The sequence below is a fragment of the Podarcis muralis genome, chromosome 8 (assembly GCF_964188315.1).
Source record: "Podarcis muralis chromosome 8, rPodMur119.hap1.1, whole genome shotgun sequence".
Classification (NCBI taxonomy): domain Eukaryota; kingdom Metazoa; phylum Chordata; class Lepidosauria; order Squamata; family Lacertidae; genus Podarcis; species Podarcis muralis.
The window spans coordinates 34,034,762-34,053,349 of NC_135662.1; the positions used below are offsets into that span (position 1 = coordinate 34,034,762).

Below are 18,588 nucleotides of genomic sequence, written 5' to 3' on the forward strand. Positions count from 1 at the left end.
GATGCCTGCATGTGATTGATTAGTAGCTTGAAGGGAGGACTCGAGAAAGCGACCCCCTCCTTGACAGTCAATACGCACCCAGAACTGGACACAGAACTCGCATGTGTGGTCTGATCATGGCAGATTTGACTGACCTGACTTGCTATAAAGTCTTTACTTGTTACAGTGAATTGACAAAAGGTCTCTGATTAACACATTTTGTGATGTATAAATTGTTGCTTTGTTTCAATGGGCCCAATGTTCACACTTGCCTTTTGTTGTTGTTTAGTTGTTTAGTCATGTCTGACTGTTCGTGACCCCATGGACAAGAGCACGCCAGGCACTCCTGGCTTCCACTGCCTCCCACAGTTTATTCAAACTCATGCTGGTAGCTTCGAGAACACTGTCCAACTATCTCGTCCTTTGTCGTCCCCTTCTCCTTGCACCCTCCATCTTTCCCAACATCAGGGTCTATTCCAGGGAGTCTTCTCTTCTCATGAGGTGGCCAAAGTATTGGAGCCTCAGCTTCATAATCTGTCCTTCCAGTGAGCACTCAGGGCTGATTTCCTTAAGAACTGATAGGTTTGATCTTCTTGCAGTCCATGGGATTCTTGAGTCTCCTCCAGCACCATAATTCAAAAGCATCAATTCTTCGGCGATCAGCCTTCTTTATGGTCCAGCTCTCACTTCCATGCATCACTACTGGGAAAACCATAGCTTTAACTACATGGACCTTTGATGGCAAGGTGATGTCTCTACTTTTTATAGATGCTGTCTAGGTTTGTCACTGCTTTTCTCCCAATAAGCAGGCGTCTTTTAATTTTGTGACTGCTGTCACCATCTGCAGTGATCATGGAGCCCAAGAAAGTAAAATCTCTCACTGCCTCCAGTTTTAACTGTAGCCTTAAGTGCTAATAATTCTCTTCTTTAAAATGTTCGTTGATCTGCAAAGATACTGTTCTAAAGAAAATATATTCTTATATCATATATATATTTCTAAATATCTGTGATTGTTTAATAAAACATGTCACTTTATCACAGTGATGGACAAGATTTCATAATTTTGGGTTGGCATAATGACATCCTATGAGCTTTCAATTACACATAAGGCAGATAGCAATAATATGAACAAGTCATTAGGATTCTATGAGCACTTTTCTTTCAAACCTAATTAAATGTCATACAGATTTGATACCAGAATGCTGGGGTAGGAGATGCTTCCAGCTGCAAGCTTTGAATGCTGCCTGGTCATTTATCTTCTAATCTAAGCAATATATGGAATTGCAATGGACTCCCCATACTTCAGGGGATATTGCACAGTTTTTTTAAAAAAACAAGCATGTACAAGTCAGCAATTTTTATTTTGAAGGAAAAGCAGCCACACTGGGCCCGTGTTTTGATCGTGCCCCTGATGCAGCTTAGAGCCCTGTGCAAGTTGTCCACCAAATATTGCCCTTCCCAACTGCTAGTTGTCTTCAAAGGTGCTAAAAGGTGTGAAAAGTAAAAGTAAACAAAGTGTTATATGCATTGGTGCTATATAAATATGTAATGATGAAAAGAACAGCTCAGGTTATACATATGACAAGTTTATTATTGTTTGGTGCTATTCCATTTTTATATAGACTTAAAATATTCAGATATCTGATAAAAAAGAGAATGATATGCAGTATTGGTCATACTCAGAGTAGGCCCATTGGAATCAATGGACTTTCTCCAAGTATGAATAACATTGGATATCACCTGGAATGTATTACACTGTAAGTGATGATGATATGATGGACACAAAGATATACATAGAAAAATAATTTGATTCAAATCCATACTAAGAGGAGATTTCATTTTTATTTACCAATGTTACAATCAGAAAACTTGAAATATATGGCTACAAGTATGGGAGATTTAAAAGAAACTAGTGATAATACTTTGTAGTTTTCTTTACATATGTATACTTTTTTTAAAAAAGCAGCAATGTTCTAGATTTCTTACTGAGTAATTAAAAAAATATATTCTCCCTTTGCAAAATCTAGTACTGCAAGAATGAGCAAAAAATTGAAAACAACTAACTCCCCCCCTCCCCCCCCCCCGCAAAGGACACATAAGTTTACTGGATTTCTTACACTATATACATGTTGCTACAGACTAATAGTGCTGCTATAATCTTTAAAAATTGGTAGGAATATATGATAGTAATGATATGATGAGTCACCAATATGAGTTCAGTAGAAATATATAAGCCAAGATTCCTAAGATGAAATGAAATTTATAGCCCAGTCAGATAAGTGATGAATAATATGATTTTGCAGTGGACAATTTGAAATTATTCTTACATTTTAGAACCTGAATGCTCCAAATATATACCCTAGATACATTTAAACATAAAGTTCAGTATTTTAGAAGTGATAATAACAGTTCAGAAAGTGAATTCTGCATGTTACATATCCTTGAAGTAAACAATTAGTTGCTTACTATATACATCATACTACCATATTATGGCTGCTGCTTCAGTGACTAAATTCCTGGGGTACTTCTGAGTAGACATATAGTCTAGCCCAGGGGTCTGTAACCCACGGCCCCGGAGCCGCATGTGGCTCTTTTACACCTTTGCCGCGGCTCCGGGGCGGATACTAGCGAGGGGAGGAGGCGCATTGTGCGCCCCGACACTCCCCACTGTAGCGGCCGCTGTACTGGCTGTGACGTCGCATGGGGGCGGTGCGTGCGTTAGTCACACACTGTCCCGACGTCACCTTCCCGCCCGCCCGCTACATTGTAAGGGGCATGTACGCTGGTCACTGCATTGAAAGGGGGCATGTACGCTGGTCACTGTTTTGAAGGGGAGTGGAGAACACACACACACACAAAAAGGTAACTTGTTAATTTAACGTTTATTTCTATGAGGAGGAGTAATTCTGAGGGGTCAAACAAAGAAATAATAAAAAAGTGACAAAAAAGTTATTTTTATAATGACGAGTTTTGCGGGTCCCAGTTTTTTTCCCTTTGGAAACGGGTCCAAGTGGCTCTTTTTGTCTTAAAGGTTGCAGACCCCTGGTCTAGCCTCTCCCTGATAGTGGTCAGCCAGATCAGTTTTGCCTTGGGGTGGGATATTTTTAACGTTAATTTTATAATCAGGCAAGCTGTTAATCCTCTGCATTTCTAGATGATATTTACATATTTTATTGTGAAGTTTGTATATTTTGCTATATCTTCTCTGTTTTTCTTTTCACTGTCACTCTGTCCCATGGTTGATTGCAACATAAATTTGATGTCATTCCTGACATAAATTTAAGTATGCTGTCAGTAAACTTTAGTTTTCAAAATGTTTGCTTTTCTTTTAGGATATTTATACTACATAATTTGCCAGGTAGTTTAAAGAAAGATTAGAGACCTCTAATTATCTAATAGTTGATAGAACTTTTTTGTATTCTTATGTAAAGGTAATTCATACTCTTATCTTTTACCCAGAAGTACAAAAATATAAACAACTGCATGTTCTCAGATTCAGCATTTTCAAAAATCCCTTATGCCATGGAGTTCACTATCACAGGAAACACTCTTGTCAGTGGTTCCTGAATAATTATTAAGGAGTCTAATTACGGTAATGGAATCTTGGGACTCTTCAGAATCCACCTGTCGCTTCTAGCATCTGATCTCAATGTGAAATAAATTGAGCATCTCATGCTGAATATCACTTATTGTCAAGTCATGGAAAGTAAACACAACATTCCTGTATCTAACACCCATGTATTAGGAATAATGCTTTTCACATAATCCATTTGCAATCATCTACTACCATCACCATCCCTTTTCTCAAATCTATTTCAATTATTACATGGAAAATGCAGGCCAGAAGTGTATAAGAGGCATGTTTCTCCTGTAACTGTAAAGTGGAACTCCAGAAATCTTGCCCCTAGTGCAGTCTTTGTGCTTCAGATAAAACCCATTATAAGGTATGATCTTCGTGTCCCACTTTGCAGGTTTAGAAAAGCAGGAACACAAATTCACTTGTACTTTTTCTATTCCTATTAGCTTTTGAGTCTGCTTTTAGTATGTAACCGTATCCTCAGCAAAATGGTAATTTCAAGTATAGCTCCAACTTACAGTATTAGAATATTGGAGGTGGACGCAATTATCTGTGCAAGAAACTGCAAAAGTATAGCGTAACAACTTGAAACTAGTATTATTTTATCTTCCTCTGAATCAAAACTTTTTGAAAGGTCTTTTTATAGTGGTTTTTCCATTCTGTGTTATAGCTTTGTGTTCATACAGTTACCAGTGCTTAAGCGGGTGATTGGCACTGTTGAAGCAACCACCTAAAATGCAGACTTATTCCAGTGTAAATGTCCTAAATATTACTTCACCAAGCAAGCAGATCAGATCTAGGTATCTGCTTTTTCCAGAAATAGTTGTTCCTCAATAGCTAAGCCATATTTAAGATGAAGCACTGCTGTATCTGGAGCTACGCGCTGTTGTTCATCAAGACACATTCTAGGGAATACTAGAGTCAGGGAAGCTGGAAATTTGATCATTCCTCCAATAAGAGTCTTTACTCTTCTCCAACAGCAGGTGGTGGTTGACAGAGTTTGTATAGCCTGCCAAAAACAAAGAACAATTATAAAAGTGCCTGAGTTTTGTGAATCTGTCTAAAACATTTAAACTTTCTAATAACTACTGGAGAGCAGGGGTGGAAGTAATTTTCAGGCCCCCAACCTGCCCAGTATTTTGCCTAACCAAAGGTTGCAACTCTAGTTCAATTGAGTATTCGGAATAAAAGAAAATATCTGTTTAGCTCATGAAAATATGCCCCAATCTAGGCAAGTTGCACCCAAGCTTTCAAAAGAGTTCATTAGAAAGATCCATGTCCAGTCAATTGCAAGGGGAAGACCGCCAAAGTATGGAATCTCATGAGTTACCACAGGTATCGGGACAAGATACATGTTAATAATGTTCAGTGTAAAACTAATTATGCACATTCTAACTCTACCTCCAGCAGCGGGGTTGGTATGAACCAAAACATTTAAAACTAAAGGGAGAGAACTGACCATTCACTTGGCAGTCACATTTAAATGTTTCCAGAGAAAAATAAACAACCCCCAAGATAATAGGCTCTTAAATACGTCTCCAGGGATCAAAGGAATTTCACCCAGCTCCTAGTTCAGCCCAATCAGGATATTTTCCTAAACTGGCTAAGAACTATATTACAATGGCTTTGTAATAATCAAGCACTCAACTCCACCAGAACTGGCATTTGGTACCTAACTGCATAAGCTCCAAAAGTATGGATGTCCCTAAGAAACAAACAAAAAAACACCCTGTACTTCAATATCAATAAAATTGTGGTCTGAGTCTAGGTAAAGTATTTGACAGAAATTGGAGAAATGATAGTCTTGGTCACAGGCCATTGATTGCAACGTTTTGTTACCTTGGAGCAGATGGTGGTGTTCGGTCCCTAACTCCTAAATTCTTGGCAGTGTTCTGCACTCGTGCTCCCTGTAAGACAGAAAAATGATTGTGCTTCTAATAGAGTTATTCCTTAAAAAACGGAGGGGGAGGGCTCTCCACCAGGACATTTACAGGGTTGTTCATTTAAACAAAATGGTCAAATATCGGATACCTAAAGAATCATTTTTCCTTGCTGATTGGGAAATAGAAGATGCCCCGAAGCAGCAGTAAGTAACTGAAGAGTTGTTTGTGGCTTCAAAAAATATAATCGAATAAAAAAGACTGTTCCCACTGCACCTTCAGTTTCTAAAGGGAGAATTCCGACCAAACATTCAAAAGCCTGGAGAGGTTCAAAGAATGGTCAGCACCTGTGCTATCCATAATGCTTTATTTCCTCATAAAATGTAACAAATTAAAAAAATATACCAAAGTTATTGGGGAAACTACAAGGTAGATGGCAATTAAGATCAAAACAGACGCATCCATTGCTGCGTTGTAAATGTTATGTTTTATGTTTTGACTATCTCAAGGTCATGCTGAGCTGGGAGAGATAAATTCATGCGCTCAGCGAGCTGGGAATTCTTACTTTCATTTTGTAGCTCACACCTTGCAGTTTTCTCTCTGAAGTGGTGTTTTGTTTTGTTTTTTGTAATGAAGCCATGACACACTGGAGGAGTAGTGGCCATCAGTGCCGATTTGGGGCACAATTGTGCCAATTTTGAATGAGATCTCGCCCCAGATGGGCATAATCTTGCTTGAAATCAGCACCACTTCTTTGCCGAGGTGATGGGGCAGCAGTGGGTGCCTTTGGATTGATGGCCATGGCTCTAACCACCTGCCTTGGCTGAGAAATCCTGGGTTCCCAGGCCCAGTCCTGTTCAACCTGCATATGTGTTAAATATGAATGTACTTTCAAATTGATAGAATTGCTTTCCAAGGCCAATAATCCAACTGGGGGGAAACTGAGCATTGGGTAGCAAAAATGTAACGTATCAAAGCAATAAAGAAGCTCACTTGTTTGCGCATCACATCTGTAGCTTGCAGGATATAGCGAGGAGGTAGGCCATGACTCCGAGCAAGAATTATAGCCTGTTCCAGAGTGACACTCAGAGTGCACCTGCAATACAAAATCAGATAAATGCAGGAGAGATCAAGTTTTACTGCGTTCTAGTTCTCTGTGTAAAAATGTGTAGTCATGTTGGTCCATTAGAACAAAAATCCAAAGCTGCAGTAGGATAATGTATTCATTAGGTCCAACCAAAAAAGTCAAAGTAGTGAGTAGCCTTTCTTTCTAGTTCTACAGAACTCTTCTTACCATCTAGAACACACACAAGGGAGGGGCTTATTCCGGAGCAAACACAAGTCCCGCCCACCAGATACCAAGCACTCTACTATTCAAATTAGGCTCAAGTGTTTTTCTTGCAGTTTTATGATGCAAACATGTTGAAACTGTGCACCACATGAAAATCAAAAGTCTGTGTGAAACTTCCTATTGAATTTAAAGAGCATTTTTTTCTCAAACAGGTAAAACTCAAGTTTATAGAACAAAATTTGGATTTTCATTTGAGAAGGCAAATTTGCACTTAGATGATCCAAGCCTACTGCTCTTACCCTCTGGGCAACACATATACTTTAATGCTGTACTGTTTTTAACACTTGATTGGCAGCCGCCCAGAGTGGCTAGGGAAACTCAGCCAGATGGGTGGGGTATAAATAAATTATTATTAATATTATTATTATTATTATTATTAATCTGATGAATATTTACCTAGTGGTAAGTTAAACTGAGCTGAATTCTATTGTAAATTGTTGTGATCTGCTGCAGGGTGGGGTGGCATTTTGTGCTTGCAAGGCAGCTAGAAACCAACCAACAGGGCATCTAGGCTTGTAGTTGTAGCCTCAAAATCCGAAAACAGAAGATTCTCCCTCTTTAGGATTATGCTAATTTACATAAATGATTGTGAATTTACATAAATGATTAATTTGTATACATTATAGTAAATATGTTTCATATAGCACTGTGAAGGTTAATAAGTACATTTATTTTCTTTCTGGTGTGATCCTATTCAGATGATACACTTGATTGCTATACATGTCTGTCTGGAGAGATACAGGATTTGTCTGTATGGAGAGATACAGGATTTGTTTCTTTAATGTAAAATTGGAAAATGCACTGTAATAAAAATCAAAGCAAAAGTAATTGCTAACTTTTCAGAAGCTCAAATATTAGCTTCAATACTGGAATGCAAATAAATCTTTCAAGCATTTTTAGCTTGGTGCTGTTAAGTACAGTTCAATTTAAACTAAACGTTCTACAACAGGTCATGCGATAATTCTTTATCATCTGGCACGGAAGTACTCCTCCCCTCCCCGGGGCTACCTCTGTGCTGCCTTCTTAGATCTAAAGGCAGCCTTTGACAGCGTTCCTAGAAATATTCTTTGGGAGAAACTTGCGAAACAGGGCATTGATAGAAGACTCTTATGGCTCATAAGTCAGCTCCACGAAGGTACCCTTGCCAGAGTGAGACTTACTCCTGCGGGCGACCTCACAAATTCGATACCAATAAACAAGGGAGTGCGCCAAGGATGTATATTGGCTCCCTGCCTATTCAACCTTTTCATCAGCGACATGCGAGCACCCCTAGTTAACTCATCTCCAAGTACACACGCGCCTAGACTAGCGGATTACCGCTGCCCACTCCTTTTATATGCGGACGACGTGGTAATTCTATCTTATACACGTGTTGGACTAACCAGAGCTCTGAAGATCTTTGCCACGTATTGCCAACTCAACCAATTAACCATCAACCATGCTAAGTCCAAGATTCTGATTTTCTCCAGAAGCCGGAGATTATACAAATGGAAGCTTGGTGGAGCAAAAATAGAGCAAGTCCTAAAATTTCAATATCTAGGAGTTATTTTTCAATACAACTTGGGATGGAAAGCTCAAATTCAACACCTACTTAACAAGGCCAAAACCCTGTCATATGCGCTCCTCCGATTTTTCTTTTCGGACGGAGCTCTGCATGTTCCCTCGGCCCTAAAGGTGTTCAAGGCAAAAGTGGTTGCAGTGCTTGCTTATGCTGCCCCGCTCTGGGCCGTGATGACAGATCTTGCTCCCCTTGAGACTCTGCAAAGCCAATTCCTACGTCGGCTCCTAATGCTCCCCCTGTGCGTAAGCAACGCAGCCATGCGACTAGAATTGAAGATCGCATCCTTAGAAACTTGCCTGTGGAAGCAAGTCTTCAATTACTGGTTATCATTGTGGCATAGATTACCAAACCATTACCTTGTCCAATGCTTATGGCGAGATGAATTCTCCAGCCTTTGGATTAGTAGAATTCATGCCAAACTCCTGAGTTATGGAATCTCTCCCTCAGATTCTCTAAAACTAGACTAAATCACTGCTCAAAGACTGATCCGTCAAAGACTGGATGACATCGACTTACAGCAAAATTATATGCTGGGGGGAGGTGTTTGTTCGCCCCAGAACATTGGTATCACTTTAACTTATTGCGTTCCATCATACCTCTCCTCCCTTTCGACTGTTGCCCATAGACTGGCCTTCACCAAAGCGAGGTTCAACGTTTTCCCCTCCAATGTCCTGAGACATAGATTCTCAAAGGGCCAAGCCCCCGCCACGTGCGAATGTGATAAGGTGACGCCGGAGTCGCTTCAGCACATTATGTTCACTTGCCCCTTGTTCAATGTGCCACGGGCAAATTTGTTGGGATCAATCATACAGAAACTAGAGGGTACTCCACCAAAATTCCACCTTGCCCAAATCTTGCAGGATAAGGATTCCCACACGACCCTGAAAGTGGCTAGGTTCCTGGTCGCTGTCCTCTCCCAAAAGCGACGCCAAGGAGCGCTACAAGCTAATTAAGGCGTAGCATGCCTTTCCATCTTATAGTATTTTATTGTTATAGTGGTGTTTTAGCGACTGTTTTTTTCTTTTCCCCACGGCACAAGCTGTCACTTATGTGTTGTTTTTACCTGTATGGGCCTATGGCCGTAATAAATATTATCTATCTATCTACAGTTCAATTTGTGGAAGAAATAACAGACAAAAGAGCCAGACTCCATCCACTCTCCATACCAAACTGAAAGATAGCTAGGACTTGGATTTGTATTTAACTAAAATGAAAAGCTGATGACATAATTTGTTGCCAATGGTCGTTTTCTGTGAACTCACACTGTTAGTATACATACACATAATCTTTTTAAACTACATTTATTCTCTGTCTTATAGAAAGGATAGGATTGTTAAGTCCATTCAACATTTGATCCTGACTGACCTGAATCCTGTGACTGTCTCCATGTTGAAAACCCTACGCACAAGTAAGGCAGCCTGCTTGAGGTTAACACCAATCACGCATTGGCTGGGAAGTGTCTGCAGTGCGCATCAAAGAGGTGAGGGTCACTGTGCATGTTTCCACTTGCCCTTTTGTACATTCAGACCGAACATCTGAAGAGGGCTTTAAAGTTCTTAACCTCAGCAGGTCATGTAGATTTCAAAAGATTATAAATTTCTTACTGCTTTGAGAACACTTGCATTACTCTAAAAATAAGGCCTTTTATTTTAACGTTTGGTTTTATTTCCACATATTTTGAAAAAACGCCCTGCCATCTGCTACTTACTCATTCTGTTCTCTTGGTTGGGTTTTGCTAATTAGTGACCTTTAAATAAATTAGTTTTTTATTCATGAGAAGAGTCAAAACCATTCAAGATTTAATACAAAAGGCAGAGAAAGCAGACCTAGTTTAGATTCTTAAAACCAGTGCTTTTCTTCTGAGGGTACGCATACCCCTAAATATTTTGTGAATCTTTGTACTTTTGTCCATTTACTGTCCGTCCGTCCCCCCATTTGAACTATAAAATGGTGATTTTCTTGAGTAAAAATGAGGGTACCCCTAAACATTTTCCTTTTTTTAGAAAAAAAGCACTGCTTAAAATTGCCATTTGGGTTCTCACTTCTGAGCTGTCCTCACATGCCAGTCCACAAAATGGCTTATATTCCTCTCAGACCAGTAGGAGGCACGCATCTAGGAAGCATTGTGGTATACCTAGAAGCAGCATCCATTTATTTTTTCTTACGTAATCTCTCTCTTACTCAAGTGAAACCCAGCTTGCAGTGTGGCACCCAATACAATATAGACAATGTTATTAGCTATTCAAGAGCAACACCAGAGTAGAGTAGTTCACAAGGAGATAGCTCTCAACCACATTTGGGACAGCAACATTTTTAATACATGTTTTACATAATGTAAAAAATAGTGTTACATATTCTTATGCTATGCCACCTCACAGTCAGTTACAAGAGCTGTACACACATGTTCAGTTCTGAATAAAAATGGTTTTAATAAATCATTATTATTGGAAATGGGTGGCAATAGCAGCAATCAAGAAAAGTGATAAATTACTATACCGGTGAACTCCACTATTGCACATGATGATATGGCAAGCTCCAAGTCTGCTACACAGTTCTGAAGAGACTGACAGCAGTCCAACTCCTGAGGCACTGCATGCTGTGTAAGCACAGGATGCTGTGCGCTTGGATCTTATGAATGACACCATCAGTCGGTAAAGTTCATCCAGAGAATTGATGGGCCGCATCAGCTGCAAGTAAGTGACAATGCTGCTGTCATGAACATATACTCACTGCCTCAAGAAGAAAGTAATGAATTCTAAGTTCATCAAAAACCAAACTGTAATTTCTCTTAATGACATGAGAATAAATAAATTCAGAGCATAGGTACCATGGCATCCTGAAGACAGCCTATTTGTCATTCATGTAGAAGATAAGTAACTTTAGGTCCCATCACAGTGGTACCTTGGTTGTTGAATGTAATCTGTTCCAGAAGACCATTCAACTTCCAAAATGTTCGACAACCGAACTGAGGCGCAAAGGGAGAATTTCAATTTCAATTGTGAAAATTGAAAAACATGCAGCAGAAGCCATTTGACTTCCAAGGTGCGTTCGAAAACTGAAGCAATTACTTCCGGGTTTTGGGCATTCAAAAACCAAAACGTTCAGCTTCCGAGACACTCGAAAACCGAGGTACCACTGTACTAGGACAAAGACAGGCAAAGTTGTAGCTGGCCCTTTTAGCAATTATGTAACAAAAGATCACAGCTTTTGTTCTTTAATTAGGCAATTAAAGGAAATTAACAGTGGAAACTTTTTAAACAGGCAGATTACACTTTCTAGTGAGACAAAGAAAGGAAATGGAACTAATGAATTGTCATACTTACAATAGAGATTCCCCCCCCCCCCTGAAAACTCTTTCTTATATTCACATTCTCAAGGGTTGTAGCTCCTAAGAGCTCTACTGATTTCTGCTGCTAACAGATTCTGGAGAGCTGGAAAAAAGATTCACATCTGACAATCAATGCACCCCTTTGGTTTCAGATAGTACATGGTAGACAAGTCTAGAAAGCCTGGGACACAAATTTTCACGGTCCTCCAACAACTGTGATGGATCATTTACCAGAAGTAATGTAATTAGCATTAACTCTGGAGGTGTATATTCGATTCTGGCCAAACTAAGCCTCCTAGAGCCTTTGTGTCCCAGGCTTTTTAGACTTATCTACCATGTACTATCTGAAAACAAAGGTGTGTGTTGGTTGCCAGACGTGAAATATATTAGCATTATTTTCAGCTCTTCTACCCCACTACTTCTGCCCTTTCTATTCCATTTCTGATGCCTGTGCCTCCTGTTTTATGCTTTAAGGTTCATACATATGCACCTGCCCAAAATAGCCACTTATAAAGGTGTCATTGTTAAGTTGTGGGTGAACATATCAGACGACACAGCGATTCTTCAAACAGCTCTTGTTTATTCACAGGCCAGAACAGAACTGAACTGAAGGGTTCAGTCAGCCTGCTTATATAGAGCTCCAGTACAGGTACAATGTAACTGTAACAATTTTCTAAAACTATCCAATCACTGAACGTCACTTTCGATCCCTTATTTGCATAACTATCTACAGTATCCCCCTGCTAGCCCAGGGTGAGAACTTCAGTACATAACAGTCATCTTATTAGCTTACATAAGTAAGTTTACACTCTGCCTCCATGACTGGAAGCTGTGTACTTTTGAATACCAGTTGCTGGAAATTGCAGGAGGGGATGTTGCTTGCAGGCTTCCTGTAGGTATCTGGTTGGCCACTGTGAGAACAGGATACTGGACTAAATGGGCCATTGGCCTGAACCAGCAGGCTTTTCTTAGGTTCTTAAGTCAGCCATTCTATGTATAAACATGGGCACATGTTTCTCTACAGAGAAAACAAATATGGCAGCAGCAGCAGCAGCACTGGAAGGTATGGTATAGTTGAGTGAGCTCTGCATTGTGAGTAACCTAAATCTCTGAAACACAAGAAACTTCCCTGATAAGGACCCTAAGGAGTAGGTTCCCCTCCTTCACATGATTAATCCAGTTTTTAATCTTAGTATGTCTCAAGAAATACAATGTTTTCCTTGTGGACAATATGCATTGCACTATTGCTCTTAAGGAATACCTAATTCGGATGATGAAACAGTTTAATTAACACATTCTTATTTCGTTTACCTTATCTATATAAGCAGCTTTAGATGTTGAATTAGGTGGAAGATTTGACTTGTCCAGGTAAAATGCCCTGAAAAAAAATAAACATCTACAACGGGTTAATTGTTCAAGAGCTTTTATAATGTACTTTTAAAGCAAAGACCTTTAGCCTCTTTGTGGCATTTTTAAAGCATTCACAACACAAAGAACCATCATGCAAATTAGTGATGGGCAAATGTTAATTTAATGCTACCCTCCCCTTGAAACTTATTGTGAAAAATATTAATAATTTTGAGGCAAGCTGTCCTGAAAATTAAATGTACCCCACCATATGGTGCAAGCCAAAGCTTTCATTAATATAAAATATGCTAACCCTTGGAAACAGACTTAGTTAAAAGTTGTAGAATGAGAAAATCTTAGTTTGCATTACAAAAGCAATTCTTTAGAATATATGACCTTCACAGGGTCATGTTTACAGCAGCTTGCATACAATCTACTGCAATTAGTAAGAGTCTGGAAAAGTAGATCATGAATGGCTATGGGTAGTTCAGGACCCAAGTTCAAATACTTTACTTTCAGCTGAACAAATGAAGAGCACTTTTTTTGTTTGATAGGTCTTGATTTTATGGTCTACAAAATAACCATGAAGGAATCAGTCAACACCAAGCATAGCACCCAGGGAGCTATGCAGATTCTGGGGTGTGCTATCTCCTTCCTTCCATGCTTATGAGAAGAAAAGGATTTGAACCCTGCCTGTGTGGGTGCCTGCGGACTAGCTCTAGCACAGTAATTGCTAGCATGCTTCACTAGCTGGTTGAGTTGGGGTGGGAGGATATTGTGGTGTCATGTTGCAATTTCTCTGTGCAGTGATGCCAGGGCTGTGATTATGTTCTTTCCCCTGTGTCACAAGTCCTTTAGTTATTTCCATATATTGAGTATATTAGTGGTAGCACAGCCCACAAGCTGCCACTGGTGGTGTTCCATTGGACACCACTCGTGTTTGTCATTTTTTATTTTATTTTTACGCTCTTTTGGTATTTTTAAAGAATGTGTTGTTCCCGTCTCTTCCTGGGCTGAGCATGCATTGTATTTGGCAGCCATTTTACCAGCAAAGCAGAAACATTTATCTGTTTCCTGTGTAATACAAATATAGGACAGTTCAGCCCTCACACGAGATAGGTTTTCAGAGTGTAACTTATGTGAACATGAAATAATTAATACTACTAAGTATTATTATTATTTATTAAATTTGTATACCACCTTTTATCCAAAGATCTCAGGGTGGTTCAAACCATAAAAATACAAAATAAAAGTGAAATGCATAACAAAAACAAAACAAACCCATAACCTGCCCTCCTACAAACACGTTTAAAATGTTAATCAGCCCAAGGCCTGGTTGAAGAGGAATGTTTTCATCTGGCACCTAAAGTAGCTGACACTTGTAGAAAAATTGAAAGTGTATAAAATTGAAAGTGCTACACTTGTATAGCTTTGTACAATATGATCTTCTGTATTTCTGAGAACACGGTGAGCTGAGGACAGCATACAAATTTCCAAAGTACTTCACTTAATTACTAAATGCCTGTTTAGGACCTTAATCAAATGTTGCGAGGAAAGCTAATGGAAAACTTGGAGTAATGCCCAAAGCGAGGCAGTATTTTCTAATCTGCCTAGAGTGACAAGTGTGAAATCATAATACTTACTCCATGGATAAGCAAACTAAGGGCCAGGGGCTGGATGTGGCCCAGCCTGCGGATGGTTCAGAATCAGCGTGTTTTACTTGAGTAGAATGTGTCCTTTTATTTAAAATGCATCTCTGGGTTATTTGTGGGGCATAGGAATTTGTTCATAGCTTTTTAAAAAATATATATAGTCCGGCCCCCCACAAGGTCTGAGGGACAGTGGATCAGCCCCCTGCTGAAAAAGTTTGCTGACCCCTGACTTACTCAATGTGCAGAAAATATTAGCTTTGCGATTCTGAAAATGTGGGAGAATTTTTTTTAAAAGGCAGAAATTCAGTCTGAATGAGAATTACTAAAATTTTGTTTGCAACTCTAACTCTTTTTTTATATTTCACTATAGTACTCCATTGATCATATATGTTTACACAGAAACGTAGACTTCTTGAATCATGAAATATTAAATTTGTGATGTTATTTGGAAGCAACATGTTTATTGTGTATTCTGAATTGTAAAACACAAATTTAAGCTGGCTATTGTTAGAATTATCATTGGTGTAGTTGTCATACTGTACCCCTGCTTAACTCTGAAAAGGGAAGAAAAGGGAAAAAGTACTTATAGAGGATAAAATACGTATTTGTCCTCACAAAGAAGATGGAGTTACTAAGTGAGCTTTCTCAGTATCTCTACTGTTCAGATAATAAAAAGGGTTTGGGAAATCCCCAGAACAGGGAGAAGTCCTATTGTACAGGCAGAAGCCCTTTGCCAACCAGATGATTTTGGTAGATATAGCCCAACCTTTTCACCTGTGTTGTTGCAATCAACATTTCATTTGCTTCTAAAATTCTATTAAAATATAAGAGACAGGAAGAAATTTTCAATAAGAAAAATACATGGCAGACAGATGATCTCCATAATTATTTATTTTGTAGTATGATTGGGAAATGCTGTTTTAGACTTCTAAACTTTATTTTTCTTACACAACGAAGACTTCCTTGTAAGAAATAAAAGAGGGCAAAATTCCATTTAAAATATATATTTGAATAAATGCAAATGCCTATTAAGCAAATCAGGTTTGCTTTCAGCTGAAAGGCATATTTTTCATAAATTTGAAATAGTAATTAACTATTCCTGGTTGAAAGCAATTCATTTATCAATTTTGCTCTAGTGCACAACTGGAGAATTCAAATTGTCAAAAGAGGCATGTGGATAGGGAGCTATTAGCAGAAGATTTGTTTTCTGTAAATGAGTTCACACAAAATATTCTTCAAATGGATTGCATCTTATGCTTGGGAAGGACCACATTTGTTTCCACAGAAGAATGGAGAACACTGGCCACGGGGAACCTTTTTTCACTATTTTTTAAACAGCTTGTATAAGATATAGTTCTGAATATACTACCCAAATTACATGGTAGTTACTCAGGCACATTCCAAGTTTGGAGGCCCTGGGTAGATTGCAGACAGGTCAGCCTACAATAATGTAGCTGCATATGATGTCCCTAAACTTCTCACTCACATTAATTCTGCTGCTCCTGGTATGTGCATAAGTAAGACAGTGACACCAGGCAGTTTGGGCATGCAACCCAGTGCTCCAATCAGTTCTGCTGCTGCGGTCCCCACACAAGTGCCCTTGTAATAGCCAGGCTCTCCTGTGGTGAGTATTGGAGGAGCTGAAAACAGGGCTGCCACAATTAAGATGGTAGGGCTGGAAAGTATTGGCATGCAGCCTTTAGCTCCAACTAGCACTGCCCTGCAAGTTCTTGCTGGCTGCCATGGCCGTGGTAAAGAGGATGGGCCAATATGGCGCATGCTGGAGCCAGGCCCACTTAGATTCCATAAGAGAAAAGAGAAAATCAGATGTAAAGAGCAAGAGATATGAAAAAAAAAAAAATTTATTTCGTTTTAGAATTGATTTATGGTAATGCATTACTACTCTATTTGATTTCTTCCTTTCACCTAATTTCCCAAGATTATGAAGAGATTAACTGATTTAATCAAAAGCTCCTGTAATTATACTATGTTTATAATGCTATGCCTAAATTTTTGCTAATGTATCACTAAGTTCCCCATAGCTCTTAATAACTGCTGAGCTTTCATATATGCCGCAATAAAGGTGTTTAAAAATCTTTGCTGACTTAATTACTTTCTCCCTTTTGAGCAGCATCTTCCCATCAGCAAAACATAAGGTCAGGGTAAATTTACACCATTAACCTCTCCCCCAACTTGAAAACAGAAAATCAGCATACCATTTTTCTTGCGAAAAATGCCAAGGAAACAGAACTAGTAAAGTCTAATTATAAAACACAACAGCAATCTGGCTGAAAGTTTGAGAAGAATATATAGAGCCATTAAAATGAGACTAGGGCAGATGCTAAAAGATTTATCTGCACCTTTCTAAATTCTCAAGGTAAGTAGTTTCCTGACTATTACCATGCCTTTGCTGATTGCAGCACCCTGGTTTTTCACCTAGTACACAGTGTGTTCCTTATAGGCTACCATGTATATGTTGAAATCTGGAGCAAATGGGAAGTGAGGAATTTCACAGCAGACTGGCTTTTATTGTCTCTTCAGAAGCAGCATGGTGTGCATTGGAATGGAATTAGGTCAGTTGGGTTTGGAAGAATGTCCCATCTTGTAGATGCTTAAACCTGCAGCCTAGTTAACTTTGTCTTGTCTCCTGTTTTCCTTCAAAACATTTGGCAAACTACGTGTATCAGTTTATATTAAAATTATAGAGGATCATAATGTTTATGAAGCTTGAAATGAACATCAGGTATGTGTGCTTCTCCCTTCCCTTGCCCCACCTCTCCAATCTTCCTGTGCTGGCTCCAGCAAGGAAATCCTGGTGGTGTTCTAACTATTCTAACTAATAGGTGTTCCCTATTATGCCCAAAATGGGGAACCCTGGTTTAATATTTCAGCAATTTCTTACCTGCCCTTCACCACAAGATCCCAGTGGTGGTTGCAACCATATAATCATACAATATTAAAATATAACAAAACAATTTAAAACAAACCAGAGAATGTACATCAGACAACAGGCATGGTCTCTTAACCAGGATATTAGGATATGAACTGATTCAGTACAAGAGGGGAATGTACATGTAGGCCTGGTGCTCATTCCCTTTGTAAACTACAGTTTATTTATGAAGTTGGAGCATTACATCCAAACCGTCTTTCTGCATATGAGAGTACAAACGCTTGCAAGAAACGCTACAGAATGTTAAGAACTGTTTTTAATAAATGAATTAGTCAAACTAGTTGCATTTAAGATAACGATGTTGCTGCTGCTATTTATACAGGGCCATCAGTATGCATAGTGCTTTCCAGAGACCAGAGAACAGTTCCCTACTATGAAGAATTTCCAGTCTAAAATTTGCAAAGCAGAGGAAGGGGTGGCAATACTGCCATACTGACTTAAATTTAGGTATTCCTACCTGAACTAATTTGTAGGTCAGGTTGATACCAATGCATATTAATAATAGTTTGCAATCCTAAAAGATGCTTATGCTTAGAGAGCCACTAAATAGGACTTCACTTGCCCTTTACTTGTTTCAAGAGTGTGACTCCTATTTGAGTTCTTGGATAAGACACATATAGATAAGCAATTACCTTACCTGAGTTTTTGGTTATACTGTTTCACTTTTTCCAATGAAGCTGCATTAATCTGGGCTTGAAATTCTTCTACTGATACATTGTCCCTGTAATAATAGCCTTCCATGCTTTCTAGGGCTACAAAAGAAAATTAATATAATTATCTATATGATTCTTTTCCGATTAAAATATGTCTAAGATATGCTGAAGCCCCCTGAATGGATCCATTTGATCTGGAACCCTGCACAGTCAGGATCTCATATCATGGGAGCTGCCTATGTGTGTTTGGCAGACTCTGCAGACATATATGCAGCCTCCTATAGATGGGTGGCTGTGGAATGAATTCTGA

At 39.0% G+C, this 18,588-nt stretch overlaps 1 protein-coding gene and 1 long non-coding RNA gene across 3 annotated transcripts in view; one reads left to right on the forward strand and one right to left on the reverse strand.

Moving 5' to 3' along the window:
• The window catches only part of LOC144328693 (uncharacterized), a 35,058-nt gene that overhangs the window by 14,743 nt on the left and 1,727 nt on the right, over positions 1–18,588 (forward strand). The window contains exon 3 of the long non-coding RNA XR_013393900.1: positions 9,668–9,828. This is a non-coding gene — a long non-coding RNA (uncharacterized LOC144328693). The remainder of the gene's footprint in view (positions 1–9,667; positions 9,829–18,588) is intronic.
• PREX2 (phosphatidylinositol-3,4,5-trisphosphate dependent Rac exchange factor 2) overlaps positions 1,545–18,588 on the reverse strand; it is a 108,946-nt gene continuing 91,902 nt past the window's right edge. For both annotated transcript variants that reach the window (XM_028736756.2, XM_028736755.2), the window contains exons 35-40: positions 18,263–18,377; positions 12,988–13,054; positions 10,845–11,035; positions 6,430–6,532; positions 5,396–5,463; positions 1,545–4,565 (exon numbers count right to left, since the gene is read on the reverse strand). In XM_028736756.2, the coding sequence (XP_028592589.2) occupies positions 4,520–4,565; positions 5,396–5,463; positions 6,430–6,532; positions 10,845–11,035; positions 12,988–13,054; positions 18,263–18,377 (590 nt within the window). In that variant the 3' untranslated portion in view covers positions 1,545–4,519. The remainder of the gene's footprint in view (positions 4,566–5,395; positions 5,464–6,429; positions 6,533–10,844; positions 11,036–12,987; positions 13,055–18,262; positions 18,378–18,588) is intronic.